This window comes from Metopolophium dirhodum, chromosome 2 (genome assembly GCF_019925205.1).
Source record: "Metopolophium dirhodum isolate CAU chromosome 2, ASM1992520v1, whole genome shotgun sequence".
Taxonomy (NCBI): Eukaryota; Metazoa; Arthropoda; class Insecta; order Hemiptera; family Aphididae; genus Metopolophium; species Metopolophium dirhodum.
In genome coordinates, this window is record NC_083561.1 from 2,654,513 (window position 1) to 2,682,493 (window position 27,981).

The 27,981-nt window shown below is 29.7% G+C and overlaps 1 protein-coding gene across 3 annotated transcripts in view; it reads right to left on the minus strand.

Annotated features, from left to right (window-relative positions):
• The window catches only part of LOC132939357 (LHFPL tetraspan subfamily member 1 protein-like), a 263,817-nt gene that overhangs the window by 65,711 nt on the left and 170,125 nt on the right, over positions 1 to 27,981 (minus strand). For all 3 annotated transcript variants that reach the window (XM_061006467.1, XM_061006466.1, XM_061006464.1), the window contains exon 4: positions 3,321 to 3,487. In XM_061006467.1, coding sequence (XP_060862450.1) covers positions 3,321 to 3,487 — 167 coding nt within the window. The remainder of the gene's footprint in view (positions 1 to 3,320; positions 3,488 to 27,981) is intronic.

Consider the following 27,981-nt stretch of genomic DNA (forward strand, 5'->3'; position numbering starts at 1 on the left):
TCGAGTGGAAACTGGATAAAACTATAAAAGCTACACTGATTTGGCAAGGATTCCAAATTTTCAAATCGATTATTTTTGTTCATAAAATATAAATACAAACTGTAACTATGATAATATTTGGTATGAACAAATAATGAAATAACAATGTTATCGTTTTAGTTATATAGCCGATTAAAAATTAGCTTTAATTGTTTGATTGTTTTAACTACTATAAGTAATCATCGATATTCTGCAGTATACAAACATAAAATTCGGAGTAAGTACTACTTCTTTATACCACGCCTTCATTTTAACAGGAAATGTATCATATTAATATCAATCAATACAATAACATAAATTTAAAAAAAGAAAATGTGTATAGGTACACTTTAAACAAATATTAATTTACAATTTACGAAATTTGTGTTCGTGTAGTCATGTATTATAGTATAGAAACTGAAAATAATAATAATGAAAATGATGTAGCCACAAATTATGAAATCGTTTGGAATTATTGTTATGACGTGGTAAATACATTATACTGCATAGTATTGTGCGTGTTTTACTTATTAAAATTACAGTTAAAAAAATTACAAATATTATCTTCCTCGCCGATGGTCGGTGTTAACGATTCAAAATGCTATAATAATTTTGGTGGGTAAAAATAATTAAAAAAAAAAAGGCCAAAATGACAATAGACAAAGATACTTCTTACTTAAAATTGCTTGTAAACATTTCGTTTAGGTTAACATTTACTTTTACGATGTCAATTATTTTGATTAAGGTCTTCGGCCGCCGCATTAAAGAACCAGTGTCAGTTAATGTTTTCTTTTATCTGTCTATCTGCTAATATCTTTACATTTAGTAGCGTAGACCGTCGTGGACGGATGTTTCTCGGCAAAGTAAATGCGTGTCGAACGGTCATCAAAACTCCGCAGTAAACTGCCCGAGGGTTATGTTTTTTAATTCGCTTTTGAAACATTTAATAATAACTTGGATTATTATTTATTTTTTTTGAAAGGCCAAAATAGCCATCATATAAAATATTGAATGCCTTCAGCATGTACCTAATAAAAAAATAACATTTGCCCATCATTTCAAACTCCAATCCTTAGTGTACACTGGAAAATGTTGGCAATAATATTGTATTATCATATCAGCCGAAGTCTGCCGAGTTTTCGTCCCTATTTAAATCAATTCAATGGATATTTTTCGTATAAAAGAAATGAAAAAAAAAAAATAACAATATATTGACGATTTTCAAAAAAAAACAAGTTAAGTAAAAAAAAATATCTGGTTGACAATATTAATAATTTTGGATGTAGTTATATACCTACGGCTATTGTAACGAATAGAAATATATGAAATTTTTACATTTAGCTACTTAAATAATACATAATAAAGACATACTACTATAGTATGTAATATTTTATATCCAAAAGTTCGAATGTAAACGATCTGTCTTATTTCAGTTATGGTGAATCCAAGAATGGCATTATTGAATTATTATCATCAACATTCTTAATATCTGAAATTTTTATCAGACAATAATAGCACCTACCTACCTATAATATAAAACTATAGTACTGCCTATATACATACACTATTACTCGGATACAAATTATTATTTTTTTCTAATTAAGATTTAAATTAATAAAATACCGTTTAAAACGTCGTGTATAGATATGCACACAATGTTAAAATAATTCTCAAGTCCAATCATTGTACACATGGGAACAAAAACAAAAATAGGTATATATGCTGGTACACAAAAGAATTCGAAGACAACGAAAAATACTATCGTGGTTGGGAGATAATCATTGTAGTCGATGAAAAGGAAATATGTAAGCTGTATGAGAAAATTCCTACTGTGTACATCTTTGGAGTGTAATCGAAGGAATGGCAATAATTGCAGTTTGTTTTGCCCGGGTGGTTTCATTTGAAATTACTAAACCTAGCTGCGAGTGTTCGAGATCAGATCTTCTGTTCTCACGAGTGTTTCATAAGTTGCAGCTTTATGAGAAGATATTGTGGGGTCGATACACCGCGGGCGAGTACACGAACAATTTGATTCAGAGATCCAAAATTGGAATGATCAATATTATGTTAAAAATTCTCACATAGAAAAACTGTTGTTGAGGATTTATTTTACCATTTGTGTCATTATTCTGAGCATGGCGATTATTGTATTGATTTTGAAATGATGTGGGTTTTAAATTTTAAAATGATATTGTTGAGACTGATTTTAAGTAATTTTCTTTAAAACAATGATTTTTTTTCAGAAAATATATATTTTCTACTTATTTTTGATAACAATTATTTGAACATAACTTATTACTAAAAGATGAATAATTTACTAATATCAATGTAAATGAGTAAGAAAAAATTCTTAGTTATTGGCCGACTGTCTATCATATTTCATCGTATACAATGATTTCAGATTTGTCATTGAATCAAGTTAATGTATAACAGGTAAATCAGATTACAGTGACCCACCCGATGACAAAGTACACTCGACACCTCGACATCTACAGAGCGACTTCGTTTGTGTTCTTTTAAATATATTTAATAAATTCGAAATTTGAACTAATTTTTCGATCAAAGTTTATTTTAAATAAATTTAATTTAGTTTGGTTTGCATAACATATATTATTATTACTATGTACGAATAATAATCTGCACAGCTCACTTGAAAATAATATAAAATCTGAACTATTTTTCACATATTATAGAATGTTGTTTACCCATTACTCGGATATAGAATATTGCCTCTGAAAATTCTCAGAGCTGCGAATATTTGCGGTGGTTGGACGATACTCATTTGTGTACGTTGTAATTTAAAACCATATTTTCTACAGCCCCGCCAAAGAGGGGACCAGAGCGAAAATAACAAAACGATAGTCGGTAATCTTCTTAAAAGTTTAATTTCAAAAAACCCACTTTACTGGAATAGAGGGTAGGTGGGATATCTGCTTTCGGGTGCCATTACGTGTTTGCACTGCTAAAACGGTCACACGTCGTCGAAGTTTTGAAAGCGTTATGACAGTGGGCCATTAGCGACAACGGCGGCTGTATCTGAGGCTCTTATATGGGGCTGAAGGGATAGCGCGCAGGTCATTTTTTTTCCACTCCGATCCTCCTCGTCTATGAAGTCGTCATGAATAACTCAACGGGTGAACAACACATTTTTAAGGGTCTTTTTTTCCGATTTTTTTTTTTTTTTATTCCCAGGAAGTATAATGGGATACGTGACTTGTTCCGGAATCATAGAATCAATAATGTCCTGCTTGCGAGAGGGGAGTAAAAAAAAAAAACCAAAAATGAAAATAAAATACACTTACCAGCTAACAGCTGTAGGTATCCGGCGACTTTGGCTGTCGACTTTTGGATAACATGTGTCACGCAACATGCAGATACAGCAGATACCGCCACAATCACCGTGATTGCAGTCGCACCTCCAATGAGAATCGTACTTATCTGCCACCATACACTTGGAATGTCGTTGAATCTGCAATCGTCATGTCGTATAAATTATTTTAAAGAGGTAGAGTTTTAAAGAAACTATTTTGCAATCGATTAATAAAAACGATATAATACTATATGATATAGGTGCCTTCAATGCACGATTTAATGAAATATGCTCTTTATAAAATATGCCTATTACGTTTCTCAAAAGGTATTATATAGTTGTACCCGAGGAAAAAATGTAACATGATAATGTTTTTAAATTAAAAGTATTGCGTTCGTAAAAATAAATTGAAAAGTAGACGACGATAGATGATATTATGATTTTTTAAGAAGCATTCGTGCTGGATTAACCGTAATAGGCGAAGTTTAGGCGTCTTTCGTTAGGCCCCGCGTCTTTTTGAGTGGTCCACCCATTACGGGCATTAACATTATCGACGATATTATTTCATATTTTTATATCAGCTATTTAATTCTACGACCAATCGAATTCAATGTTTGATTTCAATCATTTTTAGAGTTGGATTAATATTATGTTCTTTCCTGAATCCAATAGGTATAGAAACATTGAAATCGATAAGCTAAAATTCGTGTGCCCTGTGAACACCAACTACACTAATGTTGAGCGAACCTTTTTGTAGTTAAGACTATTGAAAATGTATCATTGATCTCAATTACTTCCGTCAAAACTGATGAATGTGAATATTGAATACAATGTCAAATTATAGTCTACAAGTAAGTGCATATTTTTTTTCTGATCGCGGTTGTAAATTATACCCAACTGACAATGACGTATCTATATGTATATTTAAACTAGATTTATGCTATATGAGAATATTTTACTCATAAAGTTCAACATAGATTTATTATTATCGTACTTTGTGAGCAACATAATAAGTTCAACCTCAGTTAAAAAAAGTTATCAAGCTTAAAAATTATGATTAATTTGTATTTGAAATATTCCATGACTAAATACCATACAATATTGTTTCGGTTGGTTTTGGTTATTTTTAATATTTAAGTACTAAATATAACACGTTATCTAAAGTACGATTAGGTATAACACAAAATACACAGTGACTCAATAAACATGCACGCCTCAATATTTTTCTTCAATAGTGCAGTAATTCAAAATCTGATTTTTGGAAATTTTAAACATGTATTATTCTTAAAAACCACGATATTTTCAAATTATGGAGAATGCTTGTAATACTTAAGGAGTTTTGTGAAGATACAAATATTGGCGTATCTAAATCGAAATTCAAAGGATTATTTTTTGAGTTAAGGATAATAGGTCTATAATAATAAGTTAGGAAGATATGAAGGCAATGGTGAATATTGATCCACGTCTTATAATTTGTAAAATAGTTCCAAGTATAATAAATAATAGATTTAAAATTATATTGAGTTTATGTTTTTGTGAAACATTAACAATTTACAGTAAAAAAGGGAGGTTCTCATTTGAAAAACAGAAGTTTGTAAGACACGCCTTAAGTAGTACAAGAAATCTCAAGAGTTTTAAAATATGGTCTTTAAATAAAAATTCATAAAATCAGAATTTGAATGAATTCGTTTTTAAAGGAAAAATAGCGATGAGCATGCTTGTTGAATTATCCCCTCAGTACACCTGGTGATTTACATAAAACACATGGGGTATACAATTATAGTTTGATCTCTTTTAAATGTTGTATTTATTTAAATTTTTTCCTCTAAAATTGAACCCTAATAGTCGGTGTGAACTACACGAGCAAAAATAAAGCATTTTAACGACGACCGCTCGAAAAAAATTATTCCCTTGATTCCAGCCTTTAGATTTGTTTTGAACGCGATGTGGAAAATTGCAATAAAGTATAACTTTGTTGTTTATATAAATAAATAATAACCACATACAATGAGTAATTCTGGCGAAAAACTTTAACAGAGGATACGTCGCCGTATACGGAAGAAAACAATTCTTTTTGAAAACAATATTTTCTGCTGCCAAAGTCGTTTCCGTTATTGTTTTTCCGGTTCAGTAGATGTTTGCAATTGTTTGAGACACGCAGAGACGTATGGTACGCGTATACACTACGCAATTAAATCGGATTTGCCCGTCGTCGAACTAATACCCGTATGATATCAGAGGACTTCATAACTCGTACGTGGTATTTCCCTCGCCCGACCATCTCTCTTCTGTTTCACACACTCGCCGTCGTGTCTGCTCTTAACCCTCCGCCTGATTATACATCTCCGTCCATCGTCTCATCTCGATCGATACACACAATTTATATGATATCATCATCGACGCATTATCGTGTACGCATATAATATCGGCGAACGCGCACATCACCACGTGCAAAACCTACCTCAATCCAGAAAGCTGTCCGAGTTCGATTGTATTATTTCCGAAACAATAAATGCACTCGACAAACAAAATACATAATAATAATAATAATTATTATTATTACTATTGTTCTTCTATCGTTCCTAGTTGAACGCGGGGCATGTCGTACGCCTCTACTGCTGCTGTATTACTAACAACAACAATTTATTGTTCTCCGACGGATAGAAATTAATATCGCAGTGTGGCTCAAGTGTACGTTGGTATAGGTTTTATAAAGATGTCTCACACACGGAAACACGAACCTCGACGGCGGCGACAGCGAACTTTGCCCGTGCACGACGCGACGAATAAAGCGTTCATAAAATCGAAACGCATCATACGATATTGTATACGTCGTGTTATGGACAGAGGGATTTTTTTCTATACACTGTATTTTTTTATTTCATCGGCCAATACGCCGTTTCGATAAATTCCACATGGAGATTTGTACGGAAAAGCGTTTCGCCCCTGAAATACATCGTACACGGATATCATCGCATGTGCAGTTCGTTTGATCGCGTACGGAGAATGTTGCGCTGGATAATAATATATTATTATCAGAGGAGGGAAAATCGAGTGACACCCGCCCACGCCGTTTGCTGTTCATACGATATTGATATGCACTATACGATCGTTACACAATTATTATAGGGGGACGGAGTGGCCGAGCGGACTAAGGCGTCGGTTGTGACGCACACCGACGCTGGTTCAAACCTCGGTTCATGGGCGGCATTTTTCTTCGGGCAAGTCACGGTGTCCGGAGATAAGTGCCGCTATCATCCCCCACCCGAGCATGGCAGATACCCACGGGTGCCCACTAAAAAATCTACCAAAACTACACACACGTGTGTTACACCTACAGTTCCCTCCCCTATAAACAAAAACAAAACAGCTAATGGCCATAGTTGCCGGGCTTCACGATCAATGAAAAAAAAAAAATTATTATAATTATTATTATTATTATTATTATTATTATGCGTTTAAATACGGCGGAACATTCGGATATACCTGTTATTATATTATATGTTATACTTTTTACCTGCGAACGTACACCCATAGTATATTTCATTGAATGCGGAAATACACGCGCGATGGATACAATGCTGCTAATAATAATATAATAATGTACAATTTTGTTATAAATTGAGTGATACGCAGCTCACTCGGTGAAACGGATTTGTTGAAATTTCATTAACTAAATGCAAATACAAGACGAATGTATAATATAATGTGTATACGCACGCGCTAGGCGAAATGTATATAATATTATTATACATTTCATGAACTATGAAATTTTTAAACATTTTTTTTTTATTTTATTTTGGGTGAAAATAAATTGCAATAAAAATATTAATATCAATACTCGAAGTATAAACTATACGAACCTACGCGCGTTAAAAAAATAGCTTTAATTCATCAATTTTTATTAGTTTTAAAATATTTTTGTTTATTGAAATAAATGTCTAAAATATTATAATATCACTGAACGAAAATAAGAAAAATCCACCAAGATGCATAGTATGTCTAATATTTATAATTTTCTATACTTTTATAGGTATAGTTAAACGACTAAACAATAATACGCCGATTGGATATAATATCTGCAGTTATCGGAAATACAATAAATGTAAATACAATATCATAAGTAACTATAAGTCCTTAGCCATCGACGACTACTCATCGGTTTAAACCATAATAATGAGAAGCGAACGTAGCTCGTTGTGAAGGATGGTTATTAAGGTAATCCGATAGATGAACAGGTACCGCAGAGGGTTATTTTGCCCCTGTTACAGCCACTGAGTAGCAACCAATATCATTCATCAGACGTGGAGACAATATTTGATCTGGAATATAAATTTACATTCAGTAGTCCCTCTATGTCTCTTACATGGAATTTAGAGACAAATAAAAGTAGATGAGGGATAGAAATTTCAGATTAGGCCTATGTAATATAGGTAAATGTATCCGTATTAAAAGGTCTTAATCTAATTTTATAATATTCTTAACATCTTATAGCTTGGATACAATACATATTATGATTAAACCTATGCGCTTTAGTCAATATTAAAAATAAAGTTGGCTTTCGTAGAAATCAATAATACACATGTATTAATAATATAATCTTCAAGGTATAAAGGAGCATTGGCGCAAATAGGGGGGGATTGGGAGGACTTAGTCCCCCCCAAATGTCGGTCAAGTTCAAAATCTATAAAATTAGTATTAATTTTTATATTCTGTGGTACTAAGTAATATGGCCTATGGGGAGGGGGGCTTGAGTACCCCCAAAAAATATAGTCATTTTGTGCCTATGTAAAGGAGTACCTATTCGTTTCGTTGATTTGAAAAATAAAAACTATCAACTGTTGTTTGTGGTGTATGAGGAAATGTTGAACAACAATGCCAACACGCCACGAAGGTAAAACAACACGAAATGCATTCTGAAAAATACGAAAAAAATTCATTCCAAAAAATATGTTATACATAATATTATATTATTATTTATAGATTAAGTTTAAAAAAATGTAGTATATGTAAGACTCCAAAAGTCGACAGGCACGGCAATAGAATTTTTTTCAGGGGGGGGGGGGCAGAGTGGGGCAATATTTTTTTTTTACGTGGGCTAAGGTTTTTTCAACAAATACTCAGGTTATTTAAATAAAATATAAATATTTTCGTATTATATAACATAATAAGGCTATTAGCTATATAGTACACAAGTTTTTATATTATAATATGCTCTAAAGGTCTAAACAGATAATATGTATGTAATATAATATAATATTATATTATATTATGTACAAACTTTTGAATAGTTAAAAATGTTTTAAGAACAATGTAAAATATTTTTCATGTACCTTATGTAAGAAAATGTTTAATCACAGACCTTCAACAACTATATTCATAATGAATAATGATGTACAAAAATGATAATTTCTTTATGGCTTTAAGATTATATACCTCTGTGAATGAATAATTATGTTGCTTTTATTTACCTACATTTCATAAATATAAACTAAAGTAATTGTGTTTAGTAATGAACAGATGAATTTGTTTAATCATCTTTAAGCAATGATTTGGGATACCTTTGTTTGTTAATTTTCATTCAGTAATTAGTATTTAGTACTCAATAAAGGTAATAATAAATAAATAAAAGATTTTTTCTTATTTTACAAATTTCAAAACATATTTTATTGAAATTGTACTAAATGAAAATGTAAATATATTTTATTAGTTGTAAATAGTGATACACTAATACCTGGCCAATAGTGTTTTTGTGCAGAATACGAACAGTTTTAAAACTCGTTGAAGTAAAACATAAGCTATTAATGCAATGGTTGTTTTATTTTGAATTAAGTATGTACACTATTTAATAACATTAATACCTACTTAATAAATAATAATTTTCAATTTAAAAATATTTATTATTCATAGCATAATAATAAAAAAAAATAGAAACATAAAAACAAAAGATGTTTTATTGTATTAAGTGAATCGTGCATTCAAGTGTCCAAGTGATTACTACGATGTAAAATTGCAGACTCTCCGTTTTATGAAGAAGTATCCACTTGGTGAATTTTTTATATTAATTTCTCAGTGCGCAAATAAGTAATAATGGTTTAAATTTCGTGAAAAGAACGATATTGTTAAATATATTATAATATGTTCAATGTTGGCACGCGTAATCCACTTAATTCAAAATCACACATTGTTATACTATATTGATTGCACAAGTTTCTTTTTAATACGTCATTATACTAAGCTAATAACGTTTTATCAATTTTTAAATTTCAAAAGTATTCATACGTTGTCAGTTTAATTGTTAGTGGGTACCTACAAAGGATATAAATACATTGTGGTTTTCCCGTGGTGTATTCCTGTATTCGGGGAGGTTTCATTGTTCCATATTATGATTAGAAATATTCAATAAAAACACGTATGGAGTCTATAATATAAATAAGTATATAAGTTTTTTTTTTGCGAAGCCACCCCAATAATTATTCTTGAAATAATCTTTGCATGTTTAAACAACAACAATATTATAATTTATAATACTTTATTGAAGGCAAATTATTTGATCGATGAATTGAGATCGTTCTGGGTGCAGTGAACTGTCTAAGTTCTAGCGAATCATTCCTTACGTCCTAACGCAGTGATAGTAATAAGCATTAAAATAATATATTGAAGCTATTAAAACATTTTATGATAATTTATGACGTTAAGTTTGGTATCGGTAAAATGTACACAATCTTCCAAAGACTTACAATTATTGGTTAATGTGTGTTCGTGAGTGGGTTTCATCGGTTTACCATGTTTACGTTTCAACGCGTGTTCAACTTAAAACTAAAAGGTGTCTTTCACAAAAGATATACATAACTGATAAAATTCATTCTGCAACTTTAACCATCTACGTGTTATGTTTAAATGTAAAGTCACGGCTAACTTACGGGGCACTGCTGTCGGATTTTGTAATACTCTACAACGCAATATAAAGTGAAAAATCGTACTTTTAATATAATATTATGATCTTATACATTGTAATAGTAAGTTAAAGAGTACTTATGTAAACGTTTTAGATGTTTAATAATAATTCTCGACGATATTATTAAAGAATATGTAGCCACTTTGCAGTAAAATAAGCAACCAATCACGGGCGAAGCTGTGACTGGTTGGTTAGTAAAAAAAAAAATAAAATAATATAAAGTGTGACTAGAGCAAATTTATTTCCACGAAACTCGAATATGATATAAATGATATGGTTCCCAGAATAAAATTATGGTAAATCATTTGAATTTAATATTGTAATTTGTGTGATATTCCATCTATATTATCACGTGTCCATTAATTATGTATGATGACGTTCCGGAATTAGAAAAAAATTTCACCAGGTACCCAGGTACCATTAAAACATATATTTCACCAAAGCGTTTCAAACTCGGATGTTTTAAGTCAGCCAGGTCAGGGTCTTTTCTATAGCATATGTAATATTTATACACTTTTTTATTTATAAACAGACTATACCTACACCGTCCACGTAAACGGTACGTAACATATAATAGTGTATAAACAGAATAAATAGATCGATATTCATATTTTATATTCTCGTGTTCCGCGGGGGGGGGGGGGGCGTTGAATGATTTATATTAAACGAAAAGTTGTGTTTTTTATTTCATATTTTTTATTGGTAAACAGACAAAACGTCTATCCAAACGTAAAAATGTACAATACAGCATAAGATATAATATTATTATTATTGTTATTACGCGCGTATAGTTCTATATAATATGTTCGCGCAGGGTTGCAACTATAATACTATGTTCATTGAACATATTTTTTTTTTTTTTTTACTGACGGTGGTTGTGGTGTACGACCTTTGTGTTATCGTAAAACGCGACGGCGGAACGGTTTTGTTTCGTTTCATTTTTTTTTTTTTTTCGTTGGTTAGGCTAGGGGTAGGTGTGGGTGGTGTACGGTTTCGGCAGACGATAATGTGAAGATGATCGCTGGGTACATTCTACGGAACTGGCGGCGGCGTCGACGGTAGCCAAATCGTTAATCTTTCTTGTTTTCCGTCGTCACACAACAATATAAACGTTTGTTTATCTATTTTTATTTGGGCGAGAATAAAAAAAAAAGAAATATACGAAACAATAAAACAATAAATAATAATAATAAAAAAAAAAAATAACAAATATTGTATCTCTATACATAATAGTATATAATATATATATATATATATATATATATATGCGTGATAACGGTGGGATTTATATCGTTTAATATTTATTTATTTTTTCTTGCGCTTGCCGGCTGAAATTAATAATGCGTGCCCGCCGGCCGTTCGTTTCATAACATTATCCATTCGTTATACATCGAGCCCCCCCCCACACCATCGTCCCTTCCCCGCCGACGCCACACTTAGTTGCCATTTCACTGTATTATCCTCCCTTATATTATACACCTCACTCGCCGTCGCTTTCTCCTGCTCCGTCAGCTGTAGCCCTTTATGGTGTGCGCGTGTGGGGGTGTAAGTCTGCGCGTGTGGGTGGCCGGTGCAAATAAATTCGTTCAGGATAATTACATCACGTATAACCGGGACCGCCAGCTAACCGCGGTCGTGACCACTCTTTTTATTTCGCCCCGTTCCCCGTGGCCATTTAGACCCATCTACCGCCCCCTCCCCAAAACCATTCCGGCCCGTGTAGGTATTCTTCGCGCGACCGCCGTTTCGTGCGCAAAGGACGCCACCGCCATTTAACCTATCTTATGAATCCTGGTGTAATTAATGCAATTACTTTTATAAATTACAACACATTGGTGTATATACGGACCTATATACATTCACCGTATAAGGTTAAACGGTTACGGCAATAATGGCCATGTGCAAACCTAAGAGTTGGATAAAAAAGATAAAAAAAAAAAAAACATTTAATTATTAAAAACATTATTCCGTTATATGGGTTTTCTCCCTTTTTTTATCTCCGTATATTATATAACTTAAGAGATTGATTAATACATTTCTGAGCTCCCGATTGACCCCTACTACATCGTCGAAAAATATTGTTTTTCCTGAATGTGTTTCGTCATAAAACGAACGACTGAAGACATCGTCGATAAACAATCAATTCACTATTGGTAAATAAGAATTTGAAAACAAATTTGATTAAATAAATTGCGAAGACACTTAATAAGATTACAATATAATCATTAATCATAATGTAGTATATAAACATAATATTATCTATGTAAAATATTGTCTAATAATTGTGAAAAAAACGCATATTTGTTTAATAATAATAACATTATGAAGTAGTAATATTTTAAGATACTGTCACCATGCATCTCAATTAGGAAAATTATTTAATGGAAATAATAATTATAGTTTCATTCAAAATGATGGAAGGTACACACATTTGCACTGTAAGCGTAACACATTTTATTCGTTCATGTTTATACATTAAAAACATTTGAACAATATCTTTCATAAAATACATTATGGTAGGTTAGGTTTCGTGAAATATATATACATAAATATACATAAATTTATTTGAAGAAAATTGTTATCGAAGATATACCTACCTATAGAAAGTTTTAATAGGTTGTACTTAAGTGGACGTTACGCCCGTGTGTGTTGCCTCTGTAACATGGACAATTTTCGTTCTGCAGAATCCATTTGTGTTGCTAGTATGTATTAATATTACAGTCAGCTATAAGTTGCAACTGACCTATTTGATAATTTAGAGGAAATATTATCGTCCGTCCGTGTTCTCTCGTTGGGGTTTTCGTTGTTTTAATTTTAAAACGAGTTATGGGAATTTTTGAATTTTAATATTTTACATGCTTATATTATAATCTTGCTTTAAAATTAAAATATAAAAAAAAAAAATCTTACGAGACGATACGGATTCCTGTAAGTTGATTTTAGGTAAATTGACTACAGTATTAAAACTAATAACATAAAATGGATCCTGTTGAACGTAAATTGTATGCATTGTACGTTTGCAAAATTATGAAAACACTTGTGGCATTGTTACGACCTCTTTAATTATAATACATTAGGCAAGAAGTTCAAGAAATAATAATATAACGAGACTGGACGTACAAAAATATAGTTATATTTTAATATTGTAATCTATGGAAAATTATCATATTGATTGTGTTATTAGAAATAATTATACAAAGTCTGATAGTATGACAATAGCAGAAGAGCATTTACATTATATACTGACTGTCACTAAATGGTTTATATATAAATATGCATTTTAAAACACTCAATATATTATGTATTGCATAAGATATTTGGTTATAAATCAAACTAAGTAGATTATTACGTGTTATAGTTCTCAATTAATTAATCCATGGCTCACATAACATAGCTTAACTGTAGTTTTATTGATTTCTTATAGGTTATAATAGTACATAATATTATTGGGTATTATTGATATTTCTTTATATTATTTTAGATAAAATTCGAAATTAACTTCCGGGTTTAAAGTGGGTACCAATAACATACTTTTATTAGAAAACGTAAAAGCTTTTGTACAAAACAGTATTATACTTATTTTAATCATGAAGCATTGAATAATATATATTTTTTTTTTTTTTTTTTTTTTTTTTTTTTTTTTTTTTATTGGGTAACCCGCGGCAACATAGGCCATTGGGTGTGGGGAGGGCACTGTAGGTTTTATATTGGGTAGGTTTGGTAGGTTTTATATTGGGTAGGTTGGTACACGTGTGTGTTGTGTTTGGCAGAATTTCTAATGGGGCACCCGTAGGTTTCTGCCGTGCCCCGGGGTGGGGGGATGGCGGCACTTGTTCTCCGGACACATATATTTTTTTATTTAGTCTATTATGTAGTGGTTTATTGGTCGCAAGTATATTATAATATAAACTTGTTAATTAACATATTAATCAAATATAATTATATAATTGAGTTGTTTATTTTTAAAAAACATAATATTACCAAAGATAATAATTGAATGTTAAAACGCAAAAGTATTATTATTCATTAATTTCAAAAGAATGTTTTTTTATTTTAGTATGAAATAAGTGGTTTTTTATTGTGTCCGTCTGAAAACAGGACAATTTTTATGTAGAAATAAGTTAAAATAATTTTAACATTTCATCAAGCAGTGTTAACTGCAATTTATTTAAATATTATTCTAAGACATTCATTATGATTTTTCTCGATTGGTTATAAATTACATTTGTAGTCTTTAATTTAAAAACAAATTCCCTGTGTATCTATTATAGTAATTCATTATACAGTGGACCTTCTCTGTAATTAAAAAAACATTCACTTTAAACAAAAAAATAAAACTGTTTATATTAATATGTATTATGTACACTAAAAGTGGGTAGAAAAGTAAAATGTTTATTTTTTTTATAAGCATGCAAGCAGGATTATTAATTACTGTTATAAAAAAAAAAAAACGTGTCATTAATTTGTTATTCTTCATCATATAGGTAAATAATATTATATTTATGTTCGTACTGTCGAATCTAGTGTTGTGTACGAATAGAAAATTGTCGACTGAATAATATAATAGTACGTCCAATGTTTCACGTTTTCGATTATTTTCGTTCATCAAATCGGACGAAATCAATCAAGGAAAGTTCTTTTTTTACTGTACAATGCACATCGTTGGTATATCAACCATAATATTATGTGGCAATATAAAAAATGAAGTTATTTTTATTACCTAGATTCTATAAAATGTACTTTAATACGATGTTAATTATACAATTTAGACAAGTCAGTAGCGTGTCCACGTACACTAAACTACGAGTGTCCATTGTGTCCTTTGTTGACATTATACACAATATATTAATATATTAAACGTATATTACATGACGTGTATAGTTTTGTATTTGTGTCCACGTTTTGGAGGTTTAACTGCAGTTATACTGTAGCTATATTACAATAATATAAAAGATCCAATATTCGTAAATGGTTCAGAGTTTGTTCGGTAAACGAACGTTCAGTCATAATATTACCAGTCACCCGGTCACTGAGTCACGTAATTACGATTTAATCGTGTTCGCCTACCGTATTAACGTTGTATTACGCCCATTTAATTGCTAAGTAAAAACCACCGACCGATCTCATGTCAACTAACTGTAATGGATTTACCAACTACTCACTAACTGTCGTTATATCCAATTAAATTATAGAAATAATTGCTGTTCAAATTATGTTTAAAAATCCAAGTATTCGTATTATAACAGCAATGACCATAATTATTAATTATTTCAGCAAGAATGATTTGTTTCAGCACAAGTTTTCGGTGGTAAGTACAGTTACTACACTTAACAGTGTATTATTATCGTAAATATATACAAATGTCGTATATCATAGTCGCTGTATTAATTACCGGTAGGTACTAATTAATTTTAATTTTGTTATTTTGGTTACAGATGTAAAAGTTATATGATATTATTTTATTATGTGATTTAAAATATCGTTTATGCCGCTCACATCCGACATAATATTGTACTATTAAAACTAAACATACACGATTAAAATATATTATAACACTCTATTACGGGTTTGTCCTATGATTACACCATCAAACGATCACTGGTAAAAAAGCCATTTGTGCCCATTCCTAACTCTTGTACGTTATATGGTACAGCTTAACCTCGTTGTCTATCCTGCCTCATAATTGTTTTTAGTCCACTAAAACTTATTGACTAAAGCTTAAATTGTAAATTACATGAATGTTTTCTTAACCCAGTTTAAAAGTTTAATAATGGTTATGTACATGTTGCAACATACTTTTAACTTAATGTATACATGAACAACTAATTCTTATTACAACAATATAAGTATATACATTTAATGCGCCGAAAGTTAGAGCCATAAAGCATTTTATTGATTAAGTAATCAACTTATAATATATCTAAAACTGTTTTTCAAAATAAATTCGACTATTCAGTATATTATATCATCGTGATATTGTCTTATTTGTGCTCTATAATAAACTAACTACCTGCGCTCTACGCGTTTCGATTAATGAAAAAATCTGAAATCGCATACATAGACATAGGTACCCATTATAATATTATAATATGTATAGACAGAATTGATATCAACGTTAATAAACATAAAAAAGTGATAAAATACATTTCAATATACGATAAAATAATATGATGAGTGTTTTTAGGGTATCGGTAATGCTTTGCGAACATTAGAAATTCCGTGCAACCTGTCACCATCGTTTGTCATTATGCTTGACAACCGTCTATTTTTTCAATAATAAAAATAACCGCCCGGGTTTTATTAATAAAAGGGATGTTGTTTTCTTCTTAGCTCATACTCTTAGATATTATATGGGAATTTTTTTTCTCTTTTTTTTTTTTTTGATAACGACTTGGACGGTAGCCAAACAGTCGTCACAACGGTTGAACGGGTGGACGACCCGTTTCCTCACCGAGGCAATTCCAACTCACTCGGCGCGAAATTTATTGCATTAAACGCACATAACGGTTTCCCCGAACATTTTCTTGCCCTTTACCCTATGGCTCACCGACCGTTATGTGCGAGCTAAGACGCTAAGACTGTGGCCCTGCCACCGACAACACGGCTGGCAGTTAATTCACCGGCCCCGTTTGCTGGGCCACCGGAAAACCATATCCGGTAGCGTCGGAGCGCCACCCGGAAATATCTAGTCAAGTGGATATGGGCCACGATTGTTTGCCAAAATCAGATACGATTAAACTTCGTTCGATTATTGTTTATTTTTTTCACGAAACTATGGTATTGGTACCTACATCGTAAATACACAAGACCACTTCTCGTCGTGGTGGTTTGTTGACAATGCACGCTACTTACTCACTAAACCAGCCATCGATTAAGATTAAAATGTTATAAGTGGTATACGGCAGCAGTATGCGCTTAACAAATAAGTCTTATATTGCTCGCGTGTGTACGGATTTCTGTTTGTGGTCTTTATGATGTGAAATGGGAAAAACACAATACAAGTGAATTTAAAACAATAGTTTAAGACCGCTGTAGTTCGTAACCTGTAGCGCTAAGCTCCTTTGCATATCACAGCTCTACCAAGTTTTCCCCAACCTAAATATTGGTTATAACATTTTGAGATTTATACTGTTAAGTTTACGGTGCTCAAATCTCCTGTAATAGCGCTTCACTCTCGGTGAACTGAAATAAAATAAACTAATATCTTTTTTGTGATATGTATCATACGTATGAAATCAATTCGATTACGGTAGAAACCAAAATTGTGTGAATGCAGTACATTCGGTACATTCATAGATGTGCGTTTATAATAATTTATAAACAAGTGTTGTAGGGAAATAGATATTGTGATATTGCAGCTAATGAATTAATTTATCGTTCTACCAAATACGTCATTATCGTCAGATATGAAATTCAGAAGGATATTAATTATGTTATTTTCGTAATAAGGATAATACAAGTCGACTGTAATTTATGAAGGTTAGAAAAAAAATTCTCGGATGACTTCGTTGGCGAGTGACTTTCACATTTTTATAGAAAAATGAAATTATAATACCGGAAAGACTTACTATGTTCTTATAATATTCATTGATAACTGTCGTGCTGATAATGGTTATGATATAGAAATAAGTTTCATTACTTGAATATATCAGGTATTTTATACCTACTATTATACCCAGTGTAAGCATTTGAAATGTATTTTATACTTTTTTTATAAGAATTTTACCATCACAGGGACTATTTTTCCGGTATATCGTACCTATACATATTATAACTTATTTTTTTATACATTCGAGTAATACAAATTTTGTAACACGGCGTCTCGAATAGGCAATTCACTACACCTTGTCGCGAGTAATTAATATAATATTATCTGATATCTCTTAATTACGTTAATTTGAATACATCAAAGTATTATTATACAAGTGAGTAAGTATAGATAAAGTGAAATAAGTATAAGCGTACAGTCTGTAAAATATCCACTGAATGCAAATTTAATTAACTTACAACGGAGTAATAAGCTCAAGTTTTATTTTTATTAAGGAAATATAGAGTAATTTTAATTAATAATATTCATAAATCAATAATTATTAATTATAAAACAATTTTATAAACATGTACGTACTACCTGACTTGCATTTGTCGAATCGACGATAAAATGTATTTTCACTAGCCAATATTCATTTAAAATTTCCCATGATTTTCACCGGTGATGCCGCCGTATTATTTTGTTGCCGCGGTAGTTTGCAATTTCGTCACATAGTATTTTCCCAGTGGACTCGAGGCTGAAAGTCTAAAACCAACCCTGACCAGTGACCTATAGCCACGTCACTCCAGCATCACTGTTTTCATAAAATATCAAGTTACCGGTTATGCGAACCATGTGCCTAGTTGTTATATTTTTTATACGAGTATAACTGTTTCGGCATGACCAGCAATTTTGTCGCCATCGATAGTTTGACATTTTGTCAGGCCATACATTTTAACGCAGTGTGTCCCACGGTATCTTCCCAGTGGAATCGAGTCCAAAAGACCGACTGCCAGATGGCAGTCTAAAACCGATTTCGCCGACGGAGCCACAAAAATCTGCACACTTCAACCAGGTGGGGTACCTATACGCTGTAATTAGTGCGCCAGAGTTGTGCGATAAGTATGCGCAGATATTATTACAGCGAACTAAATTTATCATACTCATTACACGCTACATTATTATTTATTATCACTGTTTTTTTCAACCAACTTGTACAATTTTGAGTCATCGATCGTGCGAACTATGTAGTTTGTGATATTATAATATGCGCACAACCGTTTCGGCGTAAGCGGTTTTCTACGTTAAACAACAATAATAATTTACCTTCCACGATTTGCACACGCACGTAACTTCGATTTTCGAACAATACACGATTTCCCGACATCATAACTTTACAGATAATATAATTACAATAAACTGTATACTACAAATTGTCTTTAAAAGTTTAATCATTAATATTCGTTACACAATATATATAGTACCTACATAACAATTTATACGATGTAATGCATTATATATTAATTCATTGAAAATTGTTTAGGGAAAAATAATAATAATTAATTATTAAACTTTTACTATACACCTCTGCTTAACATTAATAAAATAAACTACACCGATACATTTGAAATCCTCGAACAATCGTGACATTATACTTATTATTATGCACGATCATCAGTGCGCCGCTGATTTTATACATAATAAAATGTTTATTGATTTCTGTCTATAGCTATTATAATAATTTATTATACCGACACACAGTCAAATAATATGTATAAGCACCAATAAGTACCTATCTATAAATTGTATTGAATGAAAAAGGTAGCTTAAGTCTCTGGAATCAAATCTTATTAAATCTCAACAACTTTTTTTTTCAGTAAAGTAATATTTTAAATAAATCGAGGAGTGCAAAAATTATAATATTTGTGTAAGGATCTTTGGACGAAAAGATAAATATCATATATTATTGTCCGGAATCAAAAATTAAAAATTAAAATTATTAATATATTATTTTATAATTAAATTCGAAATATTTTGTACGTTCGTATTTTAATGACATTAGCCATATTCTTAAAAAGTTAACTTTATTTATTTGAATACTAACAGGCGTAAGCACAATATAGTTACAAAAATATGGGGTATTATGGTATAATATAACTTAAAATCAAATGTCGAATGGTAACGAATAAATAATGTTATTTTATTAATTAATAAATATTCTAAAATTTTAACAATGGATTTATAACAATATGCATTACCACTTTTTAACTTGTACATTATGATGACGTGTCGATTTTCTGACGGAACAAAATTACATTTATATTTCTATATTATAATAATTTGTTTTATTCGTTTGAATTTTTTCCACCTTCGCCCCGAATCTTTCAATTCAACATTTCAATCATGGTCCAGTAAATTTAGAAGTCTTAGAATGGCAACATGTGTCTGATAACATAACAGTCATCAATCTTCGTCCGGTAGTGCGTGGTTCAATTTCCATTTTACGATAAAAGTTAAGAGAGCGCATACACTATTTTCGTTTACACGCCATTGACCTGTCTTAGCCACTATTCGGGTAAAATGGGCAAAATTGAAAATTTGAATTTCTTATATGTATTTTGTTACAATACAGTATTAAAATATAATTTTTATTTCAAATAAAATCATCTCACAATATTAAACAATCGTGGAAACCATATTATGTTCGTTATTTAAATCGATCATGGAATGTAGGCACTCATTACAATGATGACCTGATGAAACATTAGACTACCAAATAAATACAATTTTATTAGAAAGGTATCTATGTACCTACTGTTTTACAATTATAATTTTAAACTTATAAGTGGATATCTTTGAAATAAAATATACTACATTTAATGTACAGACACTGAAAATATTGAATTATGTAACAGGTATACTATAGGCAGATAACAAATCTAATCACAAGAACAGTTATATATAAGTACCTAATAATATTGACATTTTACTCTTTTTATAATAAACACAAACGCTTATAACATTTTAGAATGAAATCAAATAATTTAAAATTGGGATTTTAACTAGCATAACATTTTAAATACTCATAAGTATAATTGTTTAAATCAAGTAGAAATATTTATAAAATATTATATAAAACGTATATTTTACATAATATTTACATACATAAATAATATTGTATAAAAAGTATATTTAAAACTCAAATGCAAAAAATTATATTAAATACTGAAATAGTATGACTGATTAAACTTAGAAATAGTTATTCGACCTGTCGATCGTTCGAAATAGTTGAAAATTAATTCGTTTTTTGCTGTGGAACAAGTAGGTTTAATTTTTTAAAATTTTTACCATAATAATTTATAGTTAATATTCAATAAAACAAAACAACTAAATTATGCTATGAAAAAAAAATTATTATTTTGATATTTAATGTTAGAGACAATGCAATATCACCAGTACTACGAGAAAAACATATCCAATTACTTATAAAGATACATCATAAATAATAAATCACATTTTGTAGAACATAGAAATTTTTCATTTAAGCTTAATTAATATCTTGTTCTTAATAACGTAATTTAGATGGTAATATTGTTTTTACTGAAACTTTAAATTACATTTTGGCTAATAAATTACCCTTGTATGAACAATGCAAGCGATTACAATAAAATGATGGCCATAAAAGAAATACGTAATGAGTAGGGCTAAAATTTATATGCACTTAAAAAATAATGAAATACGACCTTAAAAATATGTATTTATATGAACCAAAAAATATCCAAATTGTTCCGTAAAATATGCTCGTAAAAACCGTGTTTTATAAGTTAAAAACATTGATTTTTGTTTAAAATTAATATAATACAAATTACAAATTACTGCAATTCATTTATTATTGTATTGTTATACTATTTCTGGAGATATTATAATAAACGCGGAAACAAATCATTAGGTATAAAATAATATTTGGGTAGGTGTTTTTATTAATTCGAATCTATAGATGCGTCAAGTCTTTATTTAAGTCATAAGATAGTACAATACGCCGTGAAAATAGGAAGCTAATTTATTTTAAACTAACCTTAAAATTGTAAAATATATTCTAAAAACTGTACATTTTAGTATGTTATACACAAGAATTTGTATTTTCAATCACACTTTCATGACCAACATATTATGTTTTGCTTATTGCATATTTATATTACATTATGATTGACCAGTAAAAATATGAAAATGCAAAAAAGTCAGAGTACCACTAGTGAGTGTTTTAAAGGGTAAAAACAAATGATAACAGGAAAGTTCAACAGTAATACTGATATTTTATTAAGGTTCAATAATTTTATTTTTAAGATAAAATTATATCTATATAGGTATATATTAAAATATTTATAAAATAATAGATTATTGTTAGTATATTGATATTATGCTGAATTAACCGTAAACCTGTCTCATTTATTAATATTTAAATACAATAGAAATTAAAATAACCTAATATTTTAAATGGGTGTGATTATCATCGATAATAATATAAATGTTTAAATGTATGGTTTTATATTTTTTTTATGATCCAGAAAAAAAAAACTATAAAATTAAATATGACTAGAAAGTTAAGAAAAACACCAACAGTGGTGAAATCAAGTGGTACTTACTGATTAATTGAAAATATGTTGATAACTGATATAAAATACTGCCCAATCACGTTTTTTTTTTACCTTTGTTTCAAGTGCAAATTGTAATATACATCAAATGCGTGGCTCAGAATACCAAAAGGTGCTAGCCCAAAAAATCAATGATACTCAGGACAGTAATTTTAAGCTTCAAACTGTACTATGACCCTTCGTAATGGAGGACGTTTAAAAATGTGTTCTGCGTTAATTTTTAAAATTTAGTTGCTTCAATTTACAGATAGAATCTTTTGATTAGTAGTGATATTTATATAATTATTTATTTTGTTGATATATGAGCAATAATTTATAATATTGAACTATCTTAATGATTAGTGTATGGTCGACACAATTATTGTTAAAAAGTACTTTTGGATTACCGCCAATGAATTGTATAACGTAGATAGAAACTAATGGTTATAACGGTATAATGAAGAACCAAAAACTTCCATTTTTAATAAATAACTATTAAATCACAAATTTGTAAATTAAGTTGGTTACCTAACCTAATCCAACCGTTAATTTCTTCATAACTATTTGAATAATTCGCTACATAAATAGTTGTGTCAGAGGTTGAATTACTGAGTATGGATAGTATGAATCATTTGATTCAAGTCATATATTAAATTATTATCGTATCAAATCAGAATCTCGTTGTTTTTAACGTAAACGATTCTTTAAAATATAGTTGCACGTGTTGTGCAGAATAGATATTATAACTTATTCACTTTTATCAAAATAAGAACCTAACAGTCAGTTTATAGAGATTAATTTTCTTAAACAAGTAAAAGCCGTTCAGTTATAGTGACGTCGATAGGACTTACCTTTTTCATAACACGATTCCGTAGGTACGGTATAATTAAATTTTGTGCGATTTCGTGAAACTGTAAGCATTTTATAAACGTGTATGCAACCCACGAAATAATATAAATCTATAGAACAATCATCGATGCATGAAGCTTCCAGAACAATTCTTACTGCTGATTTCATAGGGTCACAGGCCATCACGTCATGTATAGTCATAGTCAATATTAATGGAGATCTAATATTTTAACGACGACGAAAATAATAATTTCAAGTGATAGGTTTCCCATGAAAAATTAATCGATTTAATCGCGTTCAAACTTCAACTAAAATATTATATACGATGCATTATTATAATATTAAGTTCACAAAATTATGTTGATGTGTTTATTTTAAATTGGCTATAATATTATATTCCAAGGAAAAATAATTGTATATAACGCGTTTAGCTATTTCATAATACTATTTCATTACACTAATCCATAGTCCAAATTACTTACCACACTCAAACATATATTGCAAATTGTAATAAAGAGTAAACGTTTTGAAAAATATATATATGTATATCAATGGTGATGTTTAACAATTATAGTATATTACGATTCTGATTATTGAATACAATTAATTAATCTTTTACATATTTTGTAGTTTTTTTTTATATTTATGTTGATAAAAAACATTTAATTTGAATGTGTTATTCTGGAAATAGTACCTATAATATTTTTAATTTGACAACGTCGGGGCGTTAGAAAAATACGTAATTGTGTAGCGTAATTTATAATGGGAATCCTTTTTTATTCGACAATTAATATGGCCAATAACATTCCCAAAAATATATATTAATTTAATTTCCTATCGCCATAATAGAGCTATTATATAAAACGTTTGGATAGTATTAACTGAATTTACAAAAAAAAAAAAATAAGTATGTATATACAAAATCAGTATTTAAAAGGTCAAAAAAAAACCATAGTTATTTTAAAAAATAATTTGAGGCCATATTCTAGAAACGTAGTCTTATATATTTCTTCAGTGGGTGTATATTTTTAGTAATTATTATAAAATGGGATGCAAAAAATTTTTATAGATTTATCAATAGAAAATGTACAGTTCATTTTTTTATAATTATTAAAAAAAAAGGAATAACAATACAATATAAACACCATAAATAATGTTTACTTTGAAATGTTTATCGAGTTAATCAACATAGGTCTTTTAAAGTTTTTTTTTAGATATTTATGACATATTTAATATATCTTTAATAAATTATTTACAAGAATTTATATTAATATTATTAATATAATCATATTATCGTTTATTAATTTAGTTTTGTTTTTTATTCCTATGTAAAACATATTATTATACAATGTAAGTAATAGTTGTTTATATACCAAAATATTATACATATCGATATATCGTCATATCATATATACCGACTTATTTCTATAATGTTTTATTTTTGAAACATAATTCAAGATTAATATATCCTGAATATATTTTTTTTTTACATAGATTTGTATAAAAACAAAAAAAAACCTAATATTAATAACCTGATATATTCATCTATCTTCATCTTCTTTGCTTACTATTTTTAATCACTTTTTTTTTATTTTGAAACCAATATAGGTAAAGACGAATTTTTCTATTTATTTTTTTAGTGAAAATTTTAATTTGTTTTCAAGCAGCTGTGGCTAACATCATAGAATGTAGACGTAAATATTTTTGAGTTACTTAAACGTCTTGTTTTTTTTTTTTTTTCATAAAATGTAACTAGTAAATATCATTATGACAAACTCGTCGTTTTACTAGGTACAGCTCGTTAGTTTGTTTTTCTTCTTTGGATACTTTTAATTCGTTGTTGTGTAGTAAAACCAACTTTAAGCGTCATCATTAATTCCCATCACGTTCGTCGGGGAGAAGTAGGTGGGGGCGATCCGGCCTGGGAATTATTTCCCGAAAAACGCCTCTGGGTACAATCGACCATTATTTATATGATCGAGCAAAGACGAACCACTGCGCTATCGGCCGATATATAGTGAAAGTTGGGAAATTATACCCCACACCAGATATGGATGGGTGTTCAGTTAAAAAGAAAAACAAAACATTACCCTCCATGGAAGCTTTCGATTTTTTTCCCCCATCCAAAAAAAAAAAAAAATAAATAATAATAAATGAACATACAAAGTATCGACCTCTGGGAGAAACTGTCGGGATATCTCTTTCTCCGGTGTCAGCAAGCCGATGATTTATTACAGACGTTTGGACGGTTGCCTGCATACGCAATTTTCCGAGTTTGTCTTTATTATTATTTCCTTCATTTTTATTTTTATTTTTTTGCACGTTGACACTTGATAAAACAATAGCATTGCCTTCAACATCTGTTATTATGCGTTTATCGGCGCTGATTTGTAGGTGCCAAATAGTTAAAGGCACAGTCCTAACGACGATCCATTGTCGAAGTTTCAAACTCAAAATTAAAATATGAAAAATAACTAAAATAGTCTGCAGCATTTCGATAAATAGTATTCACATAAATGATTAACTCTTTGGTTTATTTTGTTTTTAATTTTGAAACACTTAAAAATTGACTTGAAAGTGATATTTTGTGTACCAATCAAATGTATTAGGTAGGTATTTACAGAAACTTATGAAGTTTTCTATATTTCTGGTGAAAATAGGAGGTAGAGTCTCTCTACCAGATGAATTTGATTGGTTTTGGTACAGTTATTGATTGTGAATTGGATTTGAGAATTTTTCTCATGGTCACATTCTTGTGAGGCAATTACAGAGTATTTACTTTTGGGGACGACATTTGATTTGTCTTTTTTTAGTTCTACTGAACTTGTCGAGGAGAGGATGTGACAGCGTTTGGGTTTGTTACTAAAGACTCAAATTTCAAATTCGTGGTAATTATGTTCGATCATTATATCCGAAAATGTTTTGAATATGTTACTTGAACTGCTCTGAATACGCAAGTAGTGTGCAGTATTGGCATTTCTAATGATTAATGCTGATTTAATATCCAATGGTAATATATTAGTTATTTTGGTGGTAATCGTCGTCGTTTTTCCATGAGCTAATTATGAGATCTGACGACCCAAGAGTTAATTACTTTAACCCCATATATAGAGTGTCCTGCGAGGATTTACCCATCGCGATAGCTCATGAGATAATAGATATATCACAAATCTGTTTTTTTTCATTAGACTCCTAGAAAAAGGACTACTTATTATATTTTATTTTTTTTATTTTTTAATTAAATTACATTTTTTGATAAAAAAGTTAGGAAAATTTTTTTTTTATTTTTAAAACAATTGAAGATAGCCATATTATAGAGTTTATTTTTCTGGAAATTTTGACTTTTCAACATTTTATTTTCATTTAAACCTCATGATATTTAATCATTTTTTTAGTTAAAAAAAAAACCAGTTTTTGTCCCCCTCTACGGCCAATGAGTATATTTTCACGGGACAACCAATACGTATCAACAATTTATAAAAAGAAATAATCTAGGAATCCCTGTTTGAGAACATCCCCGGGTTGGACTTCTTATTTACTTTTTTTCGGGACAAAATATAGCCTCTCTTCTTCCCGAATTTCATCACCATCGAATGAACGGCTTATGAATGCAAAAGCGACATAGTCAGCCAGTGGCAAACATTTTTTGTATATAGATAGATTACGCATTACACAACAATTTATAAGAAAAATTACAAAAACTGTTTCTAAATGTTTGAATAGGTAGGTAATTGGGATTTTCATCTACACATCTCACATTTCGTTTTCTATAATAGGCTGTATTTTTTCGGAGTGGAATGAGATGTGAAAATAAAATAAGTAGATTTAAAACAAATTATAAGTAATAAAATACAAGATCAAAAGAATTTACTACAGTATCAACATCAAACAGGAAGTGCAAATATGAATACAATATTGTTATTGAAAGTACAATAATATGTAAGGTAATGGACTATTTGAGGAAAATGTTGAAATAAAAATAAAATGAAACTAATTTAAATAAAATATGTAAATATGCCTAGCCTATATAGTATAATATAACAGCTACTGTTTTGATCATAAAAAAAGTGTTTATACCTATTTATAGTAGTTGTAATACGTATGTCAATTATTCAATTAAATGCAATATATGCATAAAAACAAAATAATAATTGTGGTGCTTGTAATTATTGTTTTTTTTTTGTAATTTTATATCTATTCTAATATTATACTTAATACCTATTTATATAATTTGAATAATATAAAAACGAAAACATTAAATGTCGAACATAGAACTATGCTGTGGTATATATTTCAAAACTCATTAGTTTACATATTATGTATAGGTACTTACTATTTCAAAATTTTTTTTTTAAATTACAGTTACTTCATGCATGAAATTTCAGCATTAATTATTGTGATATTCAATAATGTGCTAAAAGTAAAAAATAATTGTTGATTTCATATGTTGATAGTTTATCAAAATGAAACAATCTAATTAGAAACAATTTACAAAGAGGGAAAGAAATGCACCCTATAAAATGTTAGTTAAAATGAAATACGAGTGTCTATCTTGTGTGACATATTGGATTGATCACATAATATTCAAATAACTAGTACATTTTTAATTGTTACATTTTAAATAGTTCAAAAATAATTAACATTAAAAAAACTCATTTTTTCGTCATCATTTTTTCTTACACTACTA